At 39.1% G+C, this 23,377-nt stretch overlaps 1 protein-coding gene across 14 annotated transcripts in view; it reads left to right on the forward strand.

The window, feature by feature from the left end:
- ryr2a (ryanodine receptor 2a (cardiac)) overlaps window positions 1-23,377 on the forward strand; it is a 231,815-nt gene that overhangs the window by 55,045 nt on the left and 153,393 nt on the right. For 8 of the 14 annotated variants that reach the window (XM_067511788.1, XM_067511778.1, XM_067511780.1 and 5 more), the window contains exons 4-8: window positions 5,942-5,962; window positions 12,023-12,097; window positions 15,799-15,877; window positions 16,575-16,687; window positions 21,305-21,404. In XM_067511788.1, the coding sequence (XP_067367889.1) occupies window positions 5,942-5,962; window positions 12,023-12,097; window positions 15,799-15,877; window positions 16,575-16,687; window positions 21,305-21,404 (388 nt within the window). Of the gene's footprint in view, window positions 1-5,941; window positions 5,963-12,022; window positions 12,098-15,798; window positions 15,878-16,574; window positions 16,688-21,304; window positions 21,405-23,377 lie in introns of those variants that run through there. The other 6 variants (XM_067511784.1, XM_067511787.1, XM_067511786.1 and 3 more) reach the window with 2 other exon arrangements.

Below are 23,377 nucleotides of genomic sequence, written 5' to 3' on the forward strand. Positions count from 1 at the left end.
CTTTGTTTACTAAAGCATATCTTCCTCTTTCCATTGCGGTCTTCAATGTTTACTTGAGTAAGCTGTGCAGATCTAGTGGGATTTTTTTAGCTGGTTTATTTCGGTCCACATTAGATCAGGTCAACTGGATTGCATGCATTGTTTCAATCATTGTTCATACAACAAGAGCATAAACATTTTTCCATCCCTTCAACAACATGCATTAATGAACCGTAAATTTAGAACTATAACATTCATTCAAATATCAAGTCAACATCTCAAGTAAAACTACAAAGACCTGCAGTGCAGATGAAGTGTTGTGGTTAGGTGGGCTTTAATAAAGATGGGGCTCATGTCATATTTCATCATGACTTGCAGTTTTTTAATGATGTGAGGGAAGGGTGATTATTTCTCCTTTCAAGGTACTGGTAGCTATCAGCAGGCATGAAGACAGAGACATAAGACACACATATACAGGATTTTGTAAAGCATGTATAATCACACATGACGTCCTTCCATGGCAAAAAATAAAAACATATTAAAAAATGAGGGATGCTTGTATGTGTCTTAATATCCTTGCTGTATAAATAGCTGAATAGTCTATGAAATGGTGTGTGTGTGTGTGTGTGTGTGTGTGTGTGTGTGTGTGTGTGTATTTCTTTGTACGTGCAGACATGCGTATGAGAGATTACACAAACACAGGAAGTAACTAAAGATGTTCGGGTGAATGTGTGTTCGTATTTCATTACTATGTCAGGCATGTTTATAAGCTAACTCAAAGCTTGTAATTGCTCCCAAAGGAGCTTTAACATTGTGAAGATTTTAGGTTTTGACTGAAAAAAGTTTTAAAACATGTTTTCACTTATGAAAACACTTATTTAATGATAATCAATGGGAAAAATGCAGTGTCATCAGATTAGTTTGTAGAAATACGTTTCTAAACGCTTTCTTACTGGTGCGTATAGCTCGGGTTGTCACAGGACTAATTCTGTTTATGTTGCCTAGTAGCAGGAGTAGAAGGAAACTTATTAGTGCCCGTATAGATTTAATTTCCTGAAATAGTTTTGTTTGATGCAGTCATTCATTGTCTTCTGCTTATCCTGAGTTGGGTCGCGGTGGCAGCAAGGCTTTCCAGAAATCCTTCCGCCCAGCGACGATTTCCAGCTCCTCTGGCGGGATTCTGAGCCGCTCCCAGGCCACATAGGCTATATAATCCCTCCAAATGGTTCTTGGTCTACCACGGGGTCTCCTACCAGTGGAGTGTGGGTGGAAGACCTCTAGTTGCAGGAGGCATTCTTATTAAATTCTTATTAAACTGACTCCTTTCAACACGAAGGAGCAGTGACTTTAATTCGAGCTCCCTTCAAATGTCAGAACTCTGCCCCCTATTTCTAAGGGTGAGTACAGCCACCCTTCGCAGGAAACTTAGTTCGGCTGCTTGTATTTCGGATCGTATTCTTTTGGTCATAACCCAAAGGTCATGAATATAGGTGAGGGTTGGAACATAGATTGATAAATTGAGAGCTTTGCCTCGCGGTGTAGCTCCCTCTTCACCACAACAGTTCGGTACAATGTCCACATTACTGCTGATGCTGCACCAACCCGCCTGTCAATCTCAAGATTCATTTTACTCTCACTCTTGAACAAGACCCCAAGATACTTGAACTCCTTCACTTGAGGCAGTGACTCATTCCCAACCCGGACCAAGACAGACCAACAATGTCCAGAGCATTTAGCATCTCAGGGCGAATCTCATCCCCCGAGTAGGAGCTCTTAAACTACCTCAGATACCTCTACCAGTGATACGGATGAAGCTTCCCCCAAGACTTTCCCCCAAGAACACCTCCCACACCCAAGTTTTTGCATTTGCAACCACTCGAGCCGCAGCCCTTCTGTCTGCGGAATCAGATCATTGAGCCAACCATGTTTCAAAGGCCTCTTTCCTCATTCTGACGGGCTCCATTACTGCCGGTGTCAACCAGTGAGTCCTCAGTTTGCTGCCATAACAGGCGCCAATTACCTTCTGGCCAAAACTCAGAGCGGCCACTTCCACAATGGGGGATTTAAATATGGTCCACTCAGATTTCATGTCCCCAGCCTCCCTTAAAATGCAGGTAAAAATCTTCCGGTGTTGGAAGTTAAAGATCCAATGGACAGGGGCCTTAACCAGGCCTCCCACCACACGTTTGGGTTTACCAGGTCTGTCCAACATCTTCCTCCGCCCTCGGATCCAGAAGGGTGCCCGTCTCCCTATTCTGGAGTAGGTACCAAATTCCCAAATTGCCATATCATCAGGGTTTATATAAACTGTACTTTGTCTAGCCCCTCCTCTGAGACCCTAGCGGGGTTTATTGCCCCTGTCAACACAGCTCCCAGGATAACAGAGACACTCAAACCTCTCCACCACAGTAAGGTGGCAATTCTCAGAGGTGCTGAACAATTCAATTCCAAGTATATTGAGCATTGATTTGCTAAACTCAAGGGATTAAAAATGTTTGACAGTGAAATGCCAGACAAAGATTACTGGACACACATACTACTTAAATAGATCTCAAGTAAGGCATGAACAGTCTCAAAAAAGCATTAAGTAATATTTGACCTGCAACCCATGGAATCCCTGATGTACTTGGTCCTGAGGTTAAATCCATCAGGACTTGATTATGTGGGACCCAGAATGATTAAAAGAGCTGAGGAGAAAATGTTACAGACCTGTAGTCCAAGTTAAATCCAAGTTAGATCCAAAGACATCAACTGGAAAGTAATTTTGCCCAAGTTCTTAAGGGTTTTAGGTAATCATCGGGTCATCATAGACTCCTTTTACTGTCCGCATACTGTCAATAAATCATCTGGTCTTCTATGTTAAACATTTAAATGTTATTCCTCCTGCCAAAATGACCAAAAAAGTTTGGTTCTTTTTGTACCCAATACATATGTGGGGAGACTGTGGCACGGGAAGGAAAAGTGGTCATCCACCAATCCCTCAGATGTTGGTTCGATCCCCAGCTTCTCCGGTTTGTGTCCTTGAGCAAGACACTGAACCCCAACTTAGTTGCCCCAGTGAGAGTTGCATAGCAGCTCCCCCATCTGTGTGTGATTGTGAGTGTGAATGGATAATTTAAGAAGCAGTGTTAAGTGCTTTCAATGCCAATAGGTAGAAAAGCACAGACCATTTATATGTGTGAAAGTTGAATGAGTTTTTTAAAACTTTAACGGGACATTGTGCACCTTTCAAGCCACAACGATGCTATTACCAATAAGCCTTATTATTTTCTTGAAGGAAAACATATAAGTAAATAAGTAAATATAAATACTCCAAATTCACACTCCAAATGTCTGTTGCACTAGCAGTAGTAGATATAGATATAAGAGATTACCCAAAGATGATAAAAATATTTAAACCAAAATGCGAAACAATTATTAAGACTAACAGACACTTCAGTGCCTTAATCAAAATGCAGTAGCTGCAAGTTTAAAAAGTCTAGAGCAAACAGGTATCATGAAGGTCTAATATCCACAGGCTAACAATCACTAACACATTGAGCATTACAGGCTGCAGCTCAATAGGCTTATGTATGGGAAGTTATAATGTAGAGTAAGCTTGTATGAGACCTGACACTAGCATCATCTCAGTCAAGTTTATTCTGAATGTGTTATCCCTGACATACATAGTTAGCAGCTAGCTGAAACATCTATGGTAAGAAGATGAGTCTCTCTCCCACTGCACCATTTAAAGTTTTAATTTATGTTGTTGGTGATAAAAGTCATAGGAGAAGGTGAAAGCTTTTGATCTTGTTGGACTTTTGAGCGGAAGAGCTACTTCCCAAAATCAGTATATACAATTGTTAACTTTCTATCAAGAAAAAACTAGCTCAGCTTCGTGGGAAAAGATGGTGACAAATACAGGCAATCATTTATAGACTATATGTAAGCTTGATGATCTGTTTGGTTACATTTTGTGTTGGTGTTACCGGCACCATACCTCACCCACCGGGAGCAACTAACTTGGGATTCAGTATCTTGCTCAAGGACACTTCCACATGTGACCAGAAAAGCCAGGGATCGAACCAGCAACTGGGGGGATTGTTGGACAACCGTTCTACCTCCTGCCACACAGTCACCCTTCCTATATGGGATTTCTATAGCTCTCAATGAGATTTCTGCACCTGCTGCCTCTGAAATTTGATTTATCTAAGATGAAGTTTTTCAATCAGGCCATTACTTGCTTATAAAGTGAAATGAAATGTATCTGTTTTTTGAGGTTATACAAACACAGGATTTAAGGAAATCGATAGTAATATTCAACTGAATATTTGTACAGAGATTCATGGCGACAAGCGTGTTTAGCCCATGTACAGGTGATCTTACTTGTATCTGATGGTTCAGCAATTATCCACTCCAGAGATCATTGTGTGACGAACACTGAACATTTATTGGATTCCACAGTTCTCAACTTAGCCGATAACTGACTAATTCTACAATACACGTTTAAGAATAGTAATTTTAATAAATACATTCATGAATCAATTACATCAAAAAGTTTCTCAAAGTGATTCCTAAATCCACACAACATGGTAATAAATCGTGTGCCACCACAGCTACACACTGAACCTCTCACTTCTACCTTGTTGTGGTCCCCACTATCTTGAAGTCAGCTCCTTTGCTTCAGTCACTGTCTCTCTTGCAGTTCACTTTCAATAGATGAGTTGAAACTGCCTTTCTTGTAACAAACCATTGTCATGCATTGTTCTCTCTAGTTAAATAAACATAAAAGATAAATTACAAAGGCAAACTATAAAGGTAAACATCAAAGCCATATGATGTTATTAATGACATCATCGGTACACTTATATGTATATTAATCTAACTAACCTTACAATACACAACATAAACAAAAACAGAAGAAACCCTGGTTGGCTCTACAGCTCAGTTTGCAACAGTCTTCTTTGCAGACCATTTACCATTCTTGGCTGTTACAGCAAACTAATGCTGTACCTTCTCTGCGATTACATGACATTGTAGCCAATGAAACTGTTCAGGGATGTATAGTTTGTCGGCCCATTTTATTGCATATAGGGGGCAGCACGCTGACTGGGCAAACACACAGTACACACCACATTCTGACTTACTTCCTATTTACAAAGCATCGACGCACGTTATGTTAGATAACGTATTTATGTAATCGATTACGTCGACGCATTGCGCCACTCCTAGATTACTTACCGCTATCCTCAGAGGGCATGTTCTCCCTGTGGTTGTGTGGGTTTCTTTCAGGTACTATGGTTTCCTCCCACAGTCCAAAGACATGCGTGCGAGGTTAATTGTTGATTCTAAATTGTCTGTAGTGAGTGTGAGTGTGAATTCTTGTCTGTGTATGTCTGTGTGTGTGCCTCTCGCCCAATTATATTTGGGGTAGGCTCAGCACCGCTGCATAATGGACGGATGAATGAGATGCATTGTTTAGTATTTCTTGGATTTAAATGCAAACAGAAGAGTGTTCAGCTTTGTCACTACCCTGTTTTGTATTCTAGTTCTATATTTTGTTCCCGGGCCTATAGCCTTAAAAAGAAAAATCATCCTTTGGGCCCCTATGCCTGTAGCTTGGAGCCAGAGCCAAGAGGTGATTATTAGCTTAAAGGATAGGAGGAGAAATTAGGGAAAACAGGAGGGAAAACAGCTGCTGTTATTATTTTGCCAAGAAATAACAATGACATCTAGCTCCCCATAAAACCACAACTCATTATGACATTTCTTTTTGGTTACACAATGACAAAATGTCTGTGTGAATCTAAGGTAACCACACTCGCGTGGAAGACTTTCCAAACAAACCAAACCAAATTGTCAAATGAAGGGATGATGTCATCCAACAGTTTTATCTGTTGGATAGATGTATGTGTTTTTATGTGTCATCTGTAAAATGACTACAGCAACTTACTTTCTCTTCCTCTCTCTCATTTCCACACAGCATGTAGATGTGGAAATATGGGTAGGTGTGCCTCCACCCACTATCTATGTTCATCATGGTTGTTCTTGTCTTCATGTTGGTTATTACAATCACTGCCATGAGCATCAGCACAATGAGCACCAGCAAAGATTCCATGCACATTTGTATTTAGTCTCTATCTAGTAAAGGTAATAGACTGCTGAGTTAAACTATGAGCTGCTGACCATTGACTATGTGATGTAAACTTTTCATTACTCCAACCTCAGTTTAAACAGTTTTAGGTTTCTACACTTTTGTTTGACCAAAAATGCAGCGATGATATGTTGCGTAGTGCCACAGTGTGGTTCCATTTGTAGGGAAGTCCCTAAATGATATTCACTTTGCATAGAGCTGCTTATTGACAAAACAGTCCCTAAAGTCACCTGTCCTGCAGATGCTACGCAGTGTTTCTGTAAACTATCAAAAACTATCAAAGTCATATCCTCTCTGACCTAATCCATGAACAATGTACCATGCTGAGGAGTCCTGAGAAGAAGTCCCGCATGTCCAAGACCCCATCTGCTCTTGCTGAATATCAGAGCCTGCTTGCATCTTTTTCTCACAGCTTCACCAAGGCACAAACTGGATACTATTATCACCAATGACACCAGGAAGCTGTTCTCCTCTTTCAAATGACTCTTCCACCCCCCCCACTACCATCCACCTCTACTACTGAGGACTTTACCACCTTCTTTACTAATAAGGTCGGAGCCATCAGCTCCAAGTTCTCTCCACCAGATGGAGACATCCTTCATCTAACAGCAAATTACTTTTCTTGTTTCCCACTCTGACCGGAGATGTGACATCCACCCTGCTTCACTGAAACCATTCCAGCATCCCACTCCCCGCACTCTCCTTCAAGCAACTGCACCCACACTACTTCCAGACTTTCACAAATTATTAAAACATCTTTCACAAGAGGCTCCTTGCTCATTTTATTTAAGCAAGCCCAGATTACCCCCCTTGATGTCAACCAGACTGTAAGAGTGGTAATTCTTAGGAAACTGCACTCATGACAGTTAGGTAATGCCTAAATCAAGCAGGACTGTCCTAATCCTGCTTGGTTTATCTGCAGCCTTTAACACTGTGAACCAATCGATTCTCCTGTTTACACTTTCTGACTTAGGAATCTCTGCTATAGCTCTGGTCTGGCTCAGGTCTTACTCATCTAGACAAACCTTCAAAGTATATTGGTTGGGGCAATTTTCTAACTCTCATGCGCTGCAGGGCTTAGTTGTTGGTCCTCTTTTTTTTCCACCTTTACCGCATCCCTGGGTTCTATAACCCACTCACATGGCTCTTCCTGTCATTGCTATGCTGATAACACACAGCTCCTTCTGTCCTGAGCACTGACTTCACTGTCTCATCTCTGTCTCATCTTTCTGAAATCTCTACTTGCATGATAGAGAGAAATCTTCAATTCAACCTCTCTGACTGAAGTCCTAGGCTTCAGCACAAGCATCAGCATGATGCCAGAAATCTGGAACTTGTCATTTATGACCAACTGAGCTTTAGTGATCACATCTCCTTGGTCTCTAGGGCATCCAGATTTTTCCAACGCCAGAAAGATCTGACCCTACCTTTGTGAATATGTTACCCAACGTAAGTTACCCCTAACTTACCCAACTTGTACAGGCACTGTTTATATCTCATCTCACCTACTGCAGTGCCCTAGATATAAGTCTTATCAAGCTTTTTAAAAATAGGTTGCATGATGTGTCCTTTGCATATGTCAAATGTATAGAGACATCCATCTTCATGGTAGTGGCAAATTCATGTTTCCTAAACTACGAATAAAAGCACGGTTTTTAAATATACAAACCATTCGGAAAGTTTTCAGACCCTCTTCACTTATTTCAATTTTGTTATGTTGCAGCCTTATGCAACAATTGTCCCATTTCATTTTTTTTCTCATTAATCCACTCTCAGTACCCCAAGATGACAAAGTGAAAACAGAGTCTAGAAATGTCCGTAAATTTATTAATAAGAAAAGACGTATGTCTCATTAGCGTAAGTATTCAGACTCTTTACTCAGTACTTTGTAGAAGAACCTTTGGCAGCAATTACAGCCTCGAGTCTTTATGGCTTTGCAAACTTATTATTAAATATTATCCCATAATAATTATTATTATTATGGGATTTAATATCATTTTGTTATGCAAATTGTCTCAAACTCAGGTCAGCTCAGGTTGGATGGGGACCATTGGTGAACAGCCATTTTCAGGTCTCTTCAGAAATGTTCAAGAGTGTTCAAGTCAGGGTTGTGGCTGGACCACTCTAGGACATTTACAGAGTCTTCTCTAAGCTGTTCCTTTGTTTCTTAGGATTATTATTATGTTAAAAGGTGAACCTTCAGCCCAGTATGAGGGTCCTCAACACTGTGAAATGGGTTTTCATTGAGGATATCTGTGTAATTTACTCCATTCAGTTTCAATCAGCCCTATCCATTCTTCCATTCCTTCTTGTGGAAAAATACGCCCAGAGCATGGTGCTGAGACCACCGTGCTTCACTGAACTGATCGTATTGGGCAGGTGATGAGCATTGCCTTGTTTTATCCAGACATAACATTTAGAATTGAGGCCAAAAGTTAAATCTTGGTTTCATCAGACCAGATAATCTTATTCCTCATAGTCTGAGAGTCATTTAGGTGCTTTTTTTGGAAACGTCAAGCCTGCTTTCATGTATTTACAATGATGAGAGGCTTCTGTCTAGCTATGGGTCTGAAAACTTTCTGAATGCACTGTCTGTGACAATTTGTGAGCAATTTATTGTATTAAGTGGTGTACAGTTTTACAGCTATGGTCTTTATTTATTCTTGCATCCCTGTTTCCCATTCACAAACTGTTCCAAGGCAACTGATTCCACCACACCCTCCTATTCACCTGTACCCTATTTCCTCCTTTGCTCCAGGCTTTGGCCTAATCCCTTTCATTTTCCGCCAGATCACTTGTCATGTCTTAGCAGCTGCACTGTGGATAAGTTGAATTTATTTAAACATTTGAGGAAACCAGTTGCCTTAAAAATTAAGTAATGTGTAATGAAAACCTGAAGGCTTAGAAATGTTATTTTAATTTTAATACACTAAATGTCTTAAAACTTAAAATTATTTATAGGTTGAGTTTCTTTTCCTAATTATTCAATGTAGTAACTTAAAGGTCAATAGTAATTTTCTGCATGTTTTTTCACTTTCTATAGTTTAAAGAATTACATTTTTATGGTCACATAAGTTCTTTTTGTTGACATAAAGAACTTCCAGGTCTAATGGCTTTAGTCATTTAGTACAAAATTCAGTATAAAGACATCATCTCTAGCAACTCTGAGATCCTATGTTAAATTAACATCCAGCAGATTATAAGTTATAACATTTTTTCAACTCAAAATATGTTAATGATACTCTAGATTGTTAAGTAATAAAACAACACTCAAATTTTTGAGTAATATTTACTGAAATTGTTAAAGTAGAAACAAACTCTGGGCTAACGTGATGTGTCACCTGTTTTTTTTTTTCAGCCTGTTTTGTTCCATTATGGTCTAGTTTACTGTTGTCTGTTGCAGGTGGCAACTGCACCAGTCACTATTCCCTTTGCTTTTGCTTGTTTTTGCCTGCGTGATGTAAAGCAATACTACAGATTTTTCTATTTTTTCTAATTTCCTATTTCATAAAAAAGCTGTAGAAATAAATGTCTTTAATAGCTGGATAAACAGGCAGGTTGAACTTTGCACAAAATGTCAGAGAGACATGGCAATGAAGTTTGTCCCTGTATTATCATAGAGGCCGTGTGGACATAGTAATGCCATTAAAATGTTTCTTCATTTATTAACCTAAAATACTTCCATACAGCAAATAGGTGATCTGCAATGAATTAGGTTCAGTTTTAGTCTAGCATGATCAGAACTGTTCTTACAGAATCAGAATCAGAAATTCCTTTCATCCCAAATGTTCCACACAAGAGTAGTAAAGTTGTGCATAAGAACTTGACATATAAACATAAATTGAGAATAAAATTTAAATAAAATATACAGTAAAACATTTATAAATTTACTGATATATAACCATTATGGTTATAATAGTTATGAATTAAGAAGCATAATTCCTGACCATAACCATGATGGTGATGAATCAGAGTATCTGATCTCAGAGGGAGGAGTTATAAAGATTGATGGCCACAGGAAGGAACGACCCCCTGTGGCACTTGGTAGTGCACTTTGGTAGTATTGGTTTTGCACTGAAAGTGCTCCTATTCTTCACCAGCATGTCATGCAGAGAATGGGAGCTATTCTTCGTTATCCCAGCATAGTTTGACAGACATTAAAAGCTTCTGCTCTTAAGAAACCATTCAAGCAAAAGTGAAATATCTTGGGAGAATCCCACTTTTTTCCTAGTGTTTCAAGTGGATCATTTTTCTATTTTGATTCATTAATATAATATACAATAATATTTGAAGTGGCATTACTGCAAACACAACACATATCTTATCGATCATGTACAAAAAGACACATAGTTGGTTTAATAATAGAGAAATTGTTGTACTTCAGTAAAATAAAAACAATTGGCAGCCTGTTTGGCAATGTGATGTAATGCCAGTTATTCAAATTGGGATGCATTTGATATTAAAATAATTACATAGACATTATTTTTTCCCCACACAAGTGTCTGTAACTGTTCTGAATGGCCCCACTCACAAACAGGGCAGGTGCTTTTCATGTCTTTGTTGTCTTGAGGGATTTTCCTCTCTTACAGTCATTACATTTGAGTGTACATACAAAATGTCAAGGAAGTAGTAATGTGTAAAATGGAAGAGCTTGAGATTTTTTCTTTGTTGATTTCTGACATTCGCACATTGGAGCAGTCACTGTGACATGAACATGATTTCAGTTATAAAACCTGCCAATGAAAAGATCCACAGTTTGTTTCTATATAAAGTATTTTTGACATTGTAGTGACTGGGCAGGAGAAATTCATGAAATCATGATTTAGATCAACTTTTGACATTACTGATTGCTGATTTTTCTTTTTCTTTTTTTTACTTCAGCATAAAAGTATTGTCACACTGAGAAAGTTGCTGCAGGTCACACAAAATCTATACAGTACATACATCAGGGGTTTTGCTTGTAGATTGAGCAGAAGCAAAAATAAGAAATTGTAGCCGTTTATTTTGAATGTCTTTGCTTCATATTTACGAGTTATAAATTAATTCGCTTTATTACCTAGTGGGATGTCAAGATAACTTATATTTTCAGATACTGCAATATTCTAATAATATAATAATATCTCTGTTTAGTCCTGCACAACCCTAAAATATTGCTGGGGAGAGGAAGAAGGTACAAGGACCAAAAGAAAGAACACTAGCAGTGATAATGATAGTGACAAAAACATTTTGGCTTAACAATGAGGTCAAGGTCATTTGCCATTGAAAGTGAACATTTGAGCATAGAAGTTCTACAGTGAATCGGTTAGATGTTCAGAACACTAATCTATTCCCCCCAAATTAACGTCAGAGTAAACACACTTGCACATAAAGCATGTAAAACAATCAAGTGTATTTATGCATTTACATTATATTTACAGGCTTGTTCTAGTAGTACTGATGAAATGCAGCTGTCTGGGGAGATGTGATTGGTTTGTTGGAGAACACTGGAGTATGTTTGATTTAATGCACTAAAGCAAAGTGTGGAAGCCTCAAATCACATTCATGATTGTTGTTTCATTAGACCAGCATGTATGATAGTAATTAGTGTAGCAGCTAAGCATGCTATATAAAAATAATAAAAAATAAATAAAAATACTTTTATAAAATACCACAATGAAGAGATGGATGGGTGACTAGGATCAACCACATTATAGTTTACTCACATTTTTTGAATTATAGTGTATTGAAATGAGAAGTTATAGTGCTTTGTTGAATATAATGGTACTTCTTACGTCTCCTCCCTGTCTTCATCTCTGTTTGTGCTTATTTCTGTTTCTATCTCCAGTGTTTATTAATGTCTCTGTTTTGCTGTTATTACAGTTTTTACATCAAAGTAACTTTCGGCCTTGTGTGATCCTCCTTTTCTCTCAGACAGCCCAGGGTGGCGGTCATCGCACCTTACTGTATGGACATGCTGTCCTGCTGCGACACTCCTACAGTGGAATGGTTGGTGAACACACATACACATTCAGAATACATACACATACACACACATATTGATCTTTCTATAGTTGTGAGAACACTTACTGACAGAATGCATTCCCAAGAACCTTACCCTAACCCCAACCTAAACCTAATTTTAACATTCAAATCAACTTTATTTATATAGTGCCAATTCACAACAAAGTCATCTCTGACATAGTAAAGTTAAGACTATAAAGATGTATAGAGGAAATCCAACAAATCCCCCTTGAGCAAGCTTATAGGCAAAGAAGAAGCAATAACAAACCATTGGGCAGGTTGGTACGTCCAGTAGCTGAACAATGGAAACGCACAGCTCCAAAGCTGGGAACACCTGCAGAAAGGTACAGAGAATGGGAGACAGAGAGGGAGAACGACAACTATGGGAGAGAGATACACGGTTAATGCCATATACTGGTGAGAGGAGAGGAGAGAGATACAAGAAGAGGAAAGGAGCTCAGTGCATTGGGGGGTTGCTTCCCCAAAAGTCCAAGTCTATAGCAGCATAACTATAACTAACAATAAGCTTTATCAAAGAGGAAGGGAGGGACGTAGAGAGGGTGTCTGCTTCCCAAATCATAACTGGAAGCTTTTTCATCAGGAGTGGAGCTTGATAGCTAAAGGCTCTACCTCCCATTCTACCTTTGGAAGTTCTGTGAACCACAAGTAGACCTGCATTCTGAGATTGAAGTGTTCTAATGGTATGATTTGCTAATATGATGTCTTTTAGATATTATGGAGCTTGACCACTCAGAGCTTCATATGTAAGAAGCAGTGTTTTAAATTCTATTCTAGATTTTATGGGAAGCCAATGGAGAGAAGCTAGTGAAGGTGAAATATGATCTCTCTTGCTAGTTCCAGTCAGCACTCTTGCTGCAGCATTTTGGATTAATTGCAGGCTCTTTAGGGAGTTACTGGGGCATCCTGAAAGTAGGGAATTACAGTAGTCCAACCTAGAGGTAACAAATGCATGGACTAGTTTTTCGGCATCCCGTTGAGACAGGATGATCTTAGTTTTGGCAATGTTCTGTAAATGAAAGGAGGCTGTTCTAGAGATTTGTTTTTATGTGCAGTAATTTGCGGGGTGACTGTCAGGCAGGAAGGTAGAGTGGTGATCCACCAATCCCGCAGTTATTGGTTTACAGTTGTTGTTTAGCAGTTGCTGGTTCCACGGGTCCTCTGGTCACATGTCGAAGTGTCTTTGAGCAAGACACTGGACCCCAACTTATTAGCTATCAGTGAGTGTCGGCCAGCTGTACAGCAGCTCCCCCATTGATGTGTGATTGTGTGGGTTAATGACAAGCAGTGTAAGGCGCTTTGATTGCCTATAGGTAGAAAAGTGCTGTATAAATGCAGACCATTTACCATTTAAAGGACAAAACGTGGTCAACAATGACACTAAGATTCCTTGCAAGTACTACTGGAGGCCAGAGTTATGCCATCTAGAGTAACAATATGGTTGTACAGCATATTTCTGAAAGTTTTAGGCCCAAATACTATGACTTTTTTCTGCGTTTAGCAGTAGGAAAATGTAGGACATCCAGGCCTTTTATGTCTTATAAGCATGCTTGAAGCTTGAATCATTTGTTTTTTCAATGTGGTTTTATAGATAGATATAGCTGGGTGTCATTTATGGAGTGTTTCATATAATGTTGCCTAAAGGAGACATATATAAAGTAAAAAGTATTGGTCCTAACACAGAGCCTTGTGGAACTCCACATCTAACTTTTTTGTGCGTGGAGGTTTCATCATTAACATGAACAAAATGAAATCTATCAGATAGAGAAGATTTAAACCAACCTAGTTCAGTTCCTTTAATCCCAATTTCATGTTCCAGTCTCTGTAATAAAATGTTATGATCAATGGTATCGAATGCAGCAATAAGCTCTTACAGAACAAGTATAGAGACAAGTCCATTGTCTGAGGCCAAGAGAAGATTGCTGGTGACTTTTCAGTGTTGTTTCTGTACAATGATGTTCTGATGAACTCAGAATCCTGACTGAAAGTCTTCAAATTATTCCTGTACAGGTGGTGGCATAATTTCTTTTCAACTACTTTTTCAAGGCTTTTAGAAACAAAAGGGAGATTGGATATTGTTCTGTAATTGGTTAAAAAACCCGGGCCAAGACAGGGTTTTTAAAGTAGCGGTTTAACTACTACATAAGATAGATTTATTATATCTAATACAAATGTATCTATTAGGGTAAAGCATCCTTGAGCAGTCTAGTTGAAATAGGGTCTAGCAGACAGGTTGTTATTTTTGATAAGGTAATAGTTGAAATTAGCTCAGTGAGATCTATTGGTAAAAAATTGTCTAAGACAGATTGATGATTCTAGCACTGCTGTACATGAAGATCTATCTGTAATATTTGGGGGGAGGATCTGGTGAATTCTTTCTCTAATAGCTATAATTTTATGCATAAGGAAAGTCATGAATTAATTGCTGCTCAGGATTAAGATAATACTAGGCTTAATAGAACTATGGCTATTAGTCAGCCTGGATACAGTGCTGAACAGAAACTGGGGTTGTTCTTATTGTCCTCTATTAGTGATCAATATAATGCTGTCCTGGCATTACAGAGGACTTTTTTGTAAATGTTTTTTTGCCGACTAAATGGGATTCTTCTAAATTTGTAGAATGCCTCCTTTTTTCTAACTTTCGTGTTGCCTGCCTTAAGTTTCGAGTTTTCGAACTATACTATGGAGCTCGCCTCTTTTGGTTTATTCCTTCTTTATCAGAGGGGCAACAGTATCAATTATTGTACTTATTGAGGCTGCAGAATGATCAACACGATAATTAACTTGTAATACTCTCATTGCTACGCTCCATTGTGTTGACACATGGTGAAGCAAATGATGAAAGAATCGTTTCCTTTTATTTGTTTACAGCATTTTCATTTAAGCACCGGTTGTTGTGAACTTTTTATTTAACTGCTTTATAGCCCATAATTGTAAATTCAAATGTCATTAGAAAATGGTCAGACAGAGAATTATGAGGAAATCCTCTTAAATTATCAGCTTCAATGCAGTATGTAAGGACAAGGTGTAGGGTGGGTTTATTTGCATTTTGGGAAAAACCTATGGAATCTAATCACGAATTAAATGCAAATGCAGTAATTGTCAGCATCTACATGAATGTTAATATCACCCATTATAACGACTTTATCTGTACCAAACACTTTTCTGATGGGACTTTGCTTTGGTGTTTTCTCCTTGACATAGATTTTTGCTGCCTTGTACCTCACTTGTAAGTCGCTTGGAGGGTTGACTCATTTAGACCTGCATATTCTTCCTGCTGCAACCAAGTTTTATTAAGACAAAATAAATCAAATTGATGATCACTTATTAAGTTAGATTTTTATATATAACCATTTTCAACAAAGATACAGAAAACTGTAACACACTGCTGCACAGGTACTGTCCATGGACACCAATACAAGCTGCTCATTCACTTGCACTTTCAACATTTCATTATACTCACAGCCAAACCTACCACTAAACAGAAATAGAAATATTCATCACTTGTTATGTTTGTATCATTTTTCTAGTTGTTATTGTATCTATGTTTGTATGTTGTTGATGTTCATTTTGTTCTTCATGTTGAGACCACACTGAATTCCTTTTACTTGTTACTTGGAGAATAATTTTGATTCCGATTGTATAATTTATTGTGCCTCTCTGTTTAGTACCTGTGCTGTCTGTCAACCTCCCGCTCATCCACAGACAAACTAGCTTTTGATGTGGGACTGCAAGAAGATACCACAGGTAGGAGTCCCATTTTTTTTACCTAGCAGTGTTCCTTACACCTCTTAGACTGATTTTTGTAATCTCATCAACTATGTTTTCAGTCGGAGCAGCTATAAGCTGTTTTCATGAAAGAAGCAAAAAAAAAAAAAAAAAGAAAAAGAAAAAGCCATTTTACTGCTAAGCTGCAGACATCACACAGAAACTTTAGTGAGACAAGCTGGTGAATTCATTGGAGCATTTACCATCTAAAGGGCCAGGTTGTCATGATCTTGGCTCTGGTCTCCTCTGCCCCCTCATTTTTTTTTTGTTTGTGTTTTCCCCTGATAATATAGCCCACCTACCCTCAACTGAAGTTCATTTCGTTGATTAGTAACTTCATTATTTAACCAAGCTTATGCTCTGCTTATTTTCCTCATTTGCTTTATAGACTTATAGACAGCTTGTCCCTGTTTTTACTCCTGGACCATGCTTTTGTGCCCTGTTGTCTGCTTCTGTTTACCTGGCACTGTGTCATTCTAGTATTTCTGTTTGTGAACTGTACATTGCCTATAGGTAGGTGTAAATAATTGTATGTCTGTGTATGTCTCTCTGTAGGATTTTCTCCAGCCCCCGATACACTGAACAGGATTAGTGGTTTTGTGATCCTTTGAGCCATGGACACATTTCTTCTCTGAAGTGTCTTTTGTTCTGTGTGTTTTTGTTTCTTTATGTGGAGGCGAGGCATGCTGGTGGACCATCCATCCAGCCTCAAAGCAGCGCTCAGAGGGAGAGAAGGTTAGGGTAGGAGATGACCTCATCCTGGTCAGCGTCTCTTCTGAAAGATATCTGGTCAGTAACAGCTGTGCATGGGAATGTGTACAGGTGTGGTGCTCAAATCTTGCTATCAATTTTTACTTTTCTTTTTCTTTTCCTAATCAGAGGTAGTACGACTAAACAAACCCAATACCCAACACTTGTACAACTTCAGATTCTTTACTAAAGTTGAGGTACTAAATATGTGCTCTAAAATCTACTAAATGTAATAAGAAAACAGTTTATTTTAAACATCTTGAATTTCATTTAAAGAACCTAAATTCTTTTGAGTGAAGTAGCTAGTAAATAAGTACCAAATTTTTTTTTTATATAGTCACAGACTTGTCTGGTTATTGACTAAATACAACAGATCATTTTGTAGGTGATGGTACAGTAGGTCGTGGGTTCAATTCCCGGCTTCGGATGTCGTCCGGGTCAACAAGGTCTGTGTCAGGTGTTGGGGAACCAGGACAACCTGATGAGAAGTGGGCTACTGGACCAAGAACAAGACATTCATGGATAAAAGATGAGAATAGGGAGTTACTGGAATCCTACTATAAACATAACCCTAGCGAGAGGGCTGACATGCAGAGGATGTGGGACCTATGGATACTTTGAAACCCTTAATGCAAGAGCAGCGGACCAGAGATTAAAGATCACGGACACCTAGAATGTCTGTGGTCGAAACCAAGAAGTGAAGTACCTTCTTAAAGTCTACTAGAAGATGTGAATGCAGCTCTATGAACAATCCCAACTACGACCATCACTGAGACCAACGACATATACACCACGGCAACCGTGATCCTTGAGATGCTTGGCTATACAATTCAATTTAATTCAACTTTATTTATATAGTGCCAATTCACAACAAGTCATCTCAAGGCACTTTACAGAAGTCAATACTATAAAGATGTATAGAGAGAACCCATCAATTCCCCCTTGAGCAAGCCCTAGATAACAGTGGAGAGGAAAAACTCCCCTTAACGGAAGAAACCTCCAGCAGAACCAGGCTCAGGGTGGGCGGCCATCTGCCTCGACTGGTTGGGGTGAGTGGAAAGTGAATAGAGAAAAGAAAAGAGCAACAAAAGCAACAACAAAACATCAGGCAGGTTGGTAGGACCAGTAGCTGCACTCTGGAAGACACACAGCTTCAAAGCTGGGGACACCTGCACCTGAGAGTGGGGGACAGCGAAGAAGAAAGACAACTACGGAAGAAAACACACAGAGTTAATTTCATATTGTCAATGTCATACAGTGGTGACAATTGTGAGGTGAGAGGAGAGGAGAGAGGGAAAAGAGGAGCTCAGTGCATCGGGGATTGGGTCCCCCAGCAGTCTAAGCCTATAGAAGCATAACTTTAACTAACTATATGCTTTATCAAAGAGGAAGGTTTTAAGCCTAGACTCAAAGGTAGAGAGGGTTTCTCCTTCCTGAATCTGAACTGGGAGCTGGTTCCACAGGAGAGGAGCTTGATAGCTAAAGGCTCTACCTGCCATTCTAAGTTAGCTCAGTGAGATCTATGGGTAAAAAGCAGTCTAAGAGGGATTTGGGCCTTATTGATGATTCTAGCAATGTTGTACATGAAGATCTATCTGTACTATTTGGGGGGAGGATCTGGTGAATTCTTTATCTAATAGCTACAATTTTATTCATAATGAAAGTCATGAAGTCATTGCTGCTGAGAGTTAAGGGATACTAGTCAGGATCACCAACTTCACTTCCCCCTTTAAGACTTTTATTTGAAGCCATTTCCTGTTCCTGGTCCCGTCTGATTTTCTCCGCTATACTAATCACCGGCAATTAGTTTCACCTGCTCTCACCACTCTGTTTATGTACCTCCTCAGTTCCTTCACCAAGCTGCCAGATTGGCTGTTTTCTCACCGCAGCTTTCCAGCGTTCATCTAAATCCTCTTTGCTATCTACAGTTCGGACCACGCTACCAATGTTAAGAACCATGTTTGTGTCACGTAAGAGATTTATGGAATCCAGAGCTATGAGACTGTTGCACTAGGGCACTGTATCACAAACGGGATTTTGGAGTCTTCATATTATATCACTAATGGGAATTTGGAGTTCTCTTCACTATCAGGGATTGGAGATTCACCATGGCTACGTTCCACACGCTCACTACCAGGCCTGCCTCTGTGTTACGGATCCAGACCACTACATCTTCCCCAGCGGTCCCTCCTCCCACCATTCCCCTACCCTGTCTTCAAGTTACTCAACCCCCGGCTCATCTCAAGATTTGTCTACTCTACCAGGACCATACTCCACTCTTCCCCATAAGAACTTTGCTTCTCCTCTAGACTCCACTCATCCTTCTACTGACTAGTAATTTTTGTTTTCATGTTCATAATAAACCTTATTTAAACTGAGCAGTTGTGTAAAGCGCATTATTGGGTCCAATCCTAAGACTAGTACCTTACAGTAAGATTTGGCCACCATGGACCCAGCTGAAACTTCCTCACAACGTTGGAACAGTGATGTTGAGAAAGTGTTCTTAAGGAATGAATAACGTCGAGATGAGATAGTGTCTGTGGTCAAACAACTCACTATTCAGTCTGCCCCAACTAGCTAAACCACAGCATCTCCACAGACTTCTGCCGTAACCCCACTTATAACTATGACTTCCCACCCTGAGAGAGAACCCAAGATTCCACCTCCTGAGCCCTATGGAGGGGATCCCAGAACCTGCCGGGCCTTTCTCACACTGTATGAGATTCAGTTCCACCTGCAGTGTTCCTCTTTCCCATCAGAAGAGGCCAAAGTGCCCATGGTGGCCAAAGTGGCTTACGTCATCTTCACCAGCCGGAGTGGGGTTTTTCTTCATGGGCAAGAAAGATCGTGGTTTAAGACCGTGCATCGATTACCGTGGCATCAACGAGATTACAATCAAGAACAGATATCAGCTTCCACTAACCATTCTCCCAGAGGTCTCCTCCACCCCTTACCTATCCCAAAGAGACCATGGTCCCACATATCCATGGATTTTGTCACTGGACTTTCCCCTTCAAATGCCATGACCACATACTCACAGTTGTTGACCGCTTTTCAAAAATGGCTCACTTCATACCCCTTCCCAAGCTGCCCACCTCCAAAGAAAGTGCTGATGTTCTTGTCACCCATGTTTTCCATCTCCATGGCCTCCCCCGTGACATGGTCTCAGATCTACAGCCAAGGTGCTCACTCCCTTCCAAGTAGTCTATGGCTACCAACCACCATTGTTTTCTATCCAAGACTCTAATGCTATAGTTCCATCGGCCGCTGCTGCGGTACGATGCTGTCACCTCACCTGGCGAAGAGCACGCTAAACCCTTCTCAAATCAGTGTCTAGTTACAAGAAGTGGGCCAACGAGCGGCGCTTTCCGGGCCCACAGTATACCCCCGACCAATAGGTCTGGCTTTTCCACCGTGGACCTTCCCCCACTCGTGTGTAGAGCAGGAAGCTTGCTCCCCACTTTGTTGGTCCTTTCCGAGTCGCCAATGTCATTAACCCCGTGGCTGTCAAGCTGCGTCTACCCAGACCACTTAGGATCCAGACCACGTTCCATGTGTCAAAGGTCAAACCAGCACTCACCAGCCAATTCGTCCATCATGTGTTCAAGTTACTCTTATCAAGGACTTCACTAAATATATATCCACTGAAGGTTATTATGTGCGCCATTGTTAACCAAGACATTATCAAGTATCAAGGAAATATCCACTGTAAGAATTCTCACACCAATATTAAGAACCATGTTTGTGTAACCTAAGAGGTTTATGGAATCCAGGGCAATAACACTGTTGCACTGGGGCACTGTATCACTGTATGAGTTTGCATATTATACCACTAAAGGGATTTTTGAATTTGCATACGTCTTACCTTGAAGAAAGTAGTAAAAAATGCTCTAAAATAATTTCTCTCATTATTCTGGCATTTACCAAATACAAATAATTTTAATAAATCTAACTAACTTAAAACAGGAAAAGTTTAGTCTGATTCTGTCAGAAGGTGAGAAAAAAAAGACAAATAAATAAATAAATAAATAAATAACGAATGTTTTTATAGAGAGAGCTCTTAAAAAGCAAGTCTCCTGCTCAGCAGCAAACCTCACACAGACACAGACAAAGTGTCTAGATATTATGGTCACGAGCTGGTAAAGATCAGAAATAGAGGTGGAAGGGGCTCGATAATTAAATTGATATTGGACTTCAGCCATTGATCATCTGACAATGTCTGGAGAATCAGGTCCACTCATGCATTTTGAATATGCAAAATGCTGTTTTATGCACTTTTCTTCAGGCTCAATTGAGTTTCTTTTTGCTGAACTTTTGTTTAATTAAATGTAAATAAATATATCCATCAAAATCCATTTTTTAATTAGAAAAAAGTAGTCATAGTCAATTCAATAGTCTTGAGTGAATTCATTAGTCATAGCATAGAGTTCTGCACAAATATCAGCACTGCTACATGATGACAGAGATGTGGGATCTTTTCTGTATAGCTGATTTAACACTTAACACATTAATTACATGGCATTTGGATACTAATCTTTTATCTTTCAGAATTTTTTGACTCGAGGTCAGAAGAAAGAATATCCTCCTTGCTTATATTTCAGTCTTGTGTACCAGTAAATAGTTTTTAAACCTGGTTCTTTTTACCTCTTTCTGCAGCATCTCTCGTACGGTAATGGCAGTCTCCATGTAGACGCAGCTTTCCAGCAGACTCTGTGGAGTGCGGCTCCCATCTGTTCTGGCAGTGAAGTAGCACAAGGTACACCTGCTCTGGTTCTTTGTTTTTCTGTTACCTAATTCCATCTGCTTCAGTTGTATTTATTTATGCTATCTTAGCTTTTTGCTGTGTGAATTCTTCTGTTGTTGATTGTTGATCTAGGGGAGATGGGAGTATAAAACTACAGTAGTTGGAGCATATCAGAAGTCACTTTGATCAGCATTTTCCCCACACAAAGAAGCTTGAATATAACTTCAGACTGAGCTTTGTTCCAAAAAAAAAAAAAATAGAAATTAAGTAACAACTAACTATACTACAAAGGAAATGTACAATTGGATCCCTGTCAAGAGAAATAAAAATCAAATTGGCAAAATGGAAAATAACAAAAATGGTAGCTCTCCCCTACAGGAATTTTAAAAGTAAAAAATATTTAATTGGAGCAGTAACTTAAAATAACTAATTAAGCAAAACGTTCTGTGTTTTATGTCCTTAATCTGACCACATACCAGAGCATGCAAGAGCTATGAACTAATTTGTGACTCGGTTTTGTACAGTATACTCTGGTAGACAGTGGCTACACGGGCCCAGGTATCAGCCAATGAGTAAGAGGGAGGAGACACCAGGAGCAGCGCTTTGAATGAATCTAATTCAGACATCCACCTATGAATCTGTCCAAAAATCTGAAGCTGAATTTGGGGACACATCAGATGCATGGTGTGTTGAATATTCATATCAAGTTGTAAACAACTCTGAATTATTAAGAAACTGTCAACAATTTATTCTTAGCTTTTACAGATGAGAGCAGATCTTCAATGTTTTGTGAAACAATACAATGAGATGTCTACTAGCTTTAATAGAAGATCCTACTGACCTTAGTGCAGTTTGACTACTTTGCTTTTTATCAAAGGACTCTCTTTTTTTCTTTCAGTAAGCTCGTTATTCACCACTATAAAGCTTCTGTTCTAGTCACAGTTGTTTTAAAATCCAATTAGTGGCCATTGCTGAACTCATTAGAAAATCCATTGTGTAATCTAGTTTTTTAGTAAGAATTAGGTTGACATTTGTTTTTGAACTCAAAGTCCAAAACACATGTACTTTTTTCTGACTTTAATAGAAAAAGCAAAAGGGAACTCCTAAGAAATCTGGGACCAATGAAAAAAACGAGCAGGAAAACAACTCAAGAGAAACAGGTTGATCGAAATTAGAACTAATGAAGACCTCTCAAACAATATGCATGATGTTGCAGATGCCTTCCAAAAAAAAAAAAAGATTCTGTTGAAGCTATAGCCCAATGCTTTCTACCTAACTCTCCAAAATGCTGTATTTTTTTTATTTTAAAAGGCTTTTAACACAATACCTAACACACATCAGGTATTATTGAACAAATTTGAAGTTGTGTTTGTATATAAATATTTTGGAGTTGGGGTAGACTTCAAACTATCATTTAGATTGCAAATGAAGAAAGTTTGTAATCTAGTCAAATTCAGTTTTTCTATTTTCCAAGACAGAAATTATCTGCAAATGTACATCCATGCTATGTATTGTCATGCATCAAATTGTGTTTAACTATCTGTACAAGCAAACCTTGAAAATACTTAACAAAAAACCCCTGCATAATATTACAAAATGCAAAATTTTAAGTTGGGAAAACATGAGTACATATGCAAAATTGTGTTTAATGTTTAAAATTATTTGTGGGAGATCTTTTCCTCCACTCGGACAATTCGTGAACATAGCAACTATGTCATACCGATGTGCAGGAAGATGAGACTGCATTGTTCAACTCGGGAAAAGTGCATTCGGTGTCTTGTCGCTCTCTGTTAAAAGTGTGAGTGGAACTCTGTCCTAGTAAGTATCATACTACATGTTCAAAATCAGACATGTCAAAATTAATACAATAAGCATACAATCTACCTTGTGTCCTGGCCTAACTTTCCTCCTGTGATGCCATCTTGGTACCTTTAAATGCCTGCGTTATATATTTGTGTGTGTGTGTGTGTGTGTGTGTGTGTGTG

The sequence above is a fragment of the Channa argus genome, chromosome 7 (assembly GCF_033026475.1).
Source record: "Channa argus isolate prfri chromosome 7, Channa argus male v1.0, whole genome shotgun sequence".
Taxonomy (NCBI): Eukaryota; Metazoa; Chordata; class Actinopteri; order Anabantiformes; family Channidae; genus Channa; species Channa argus.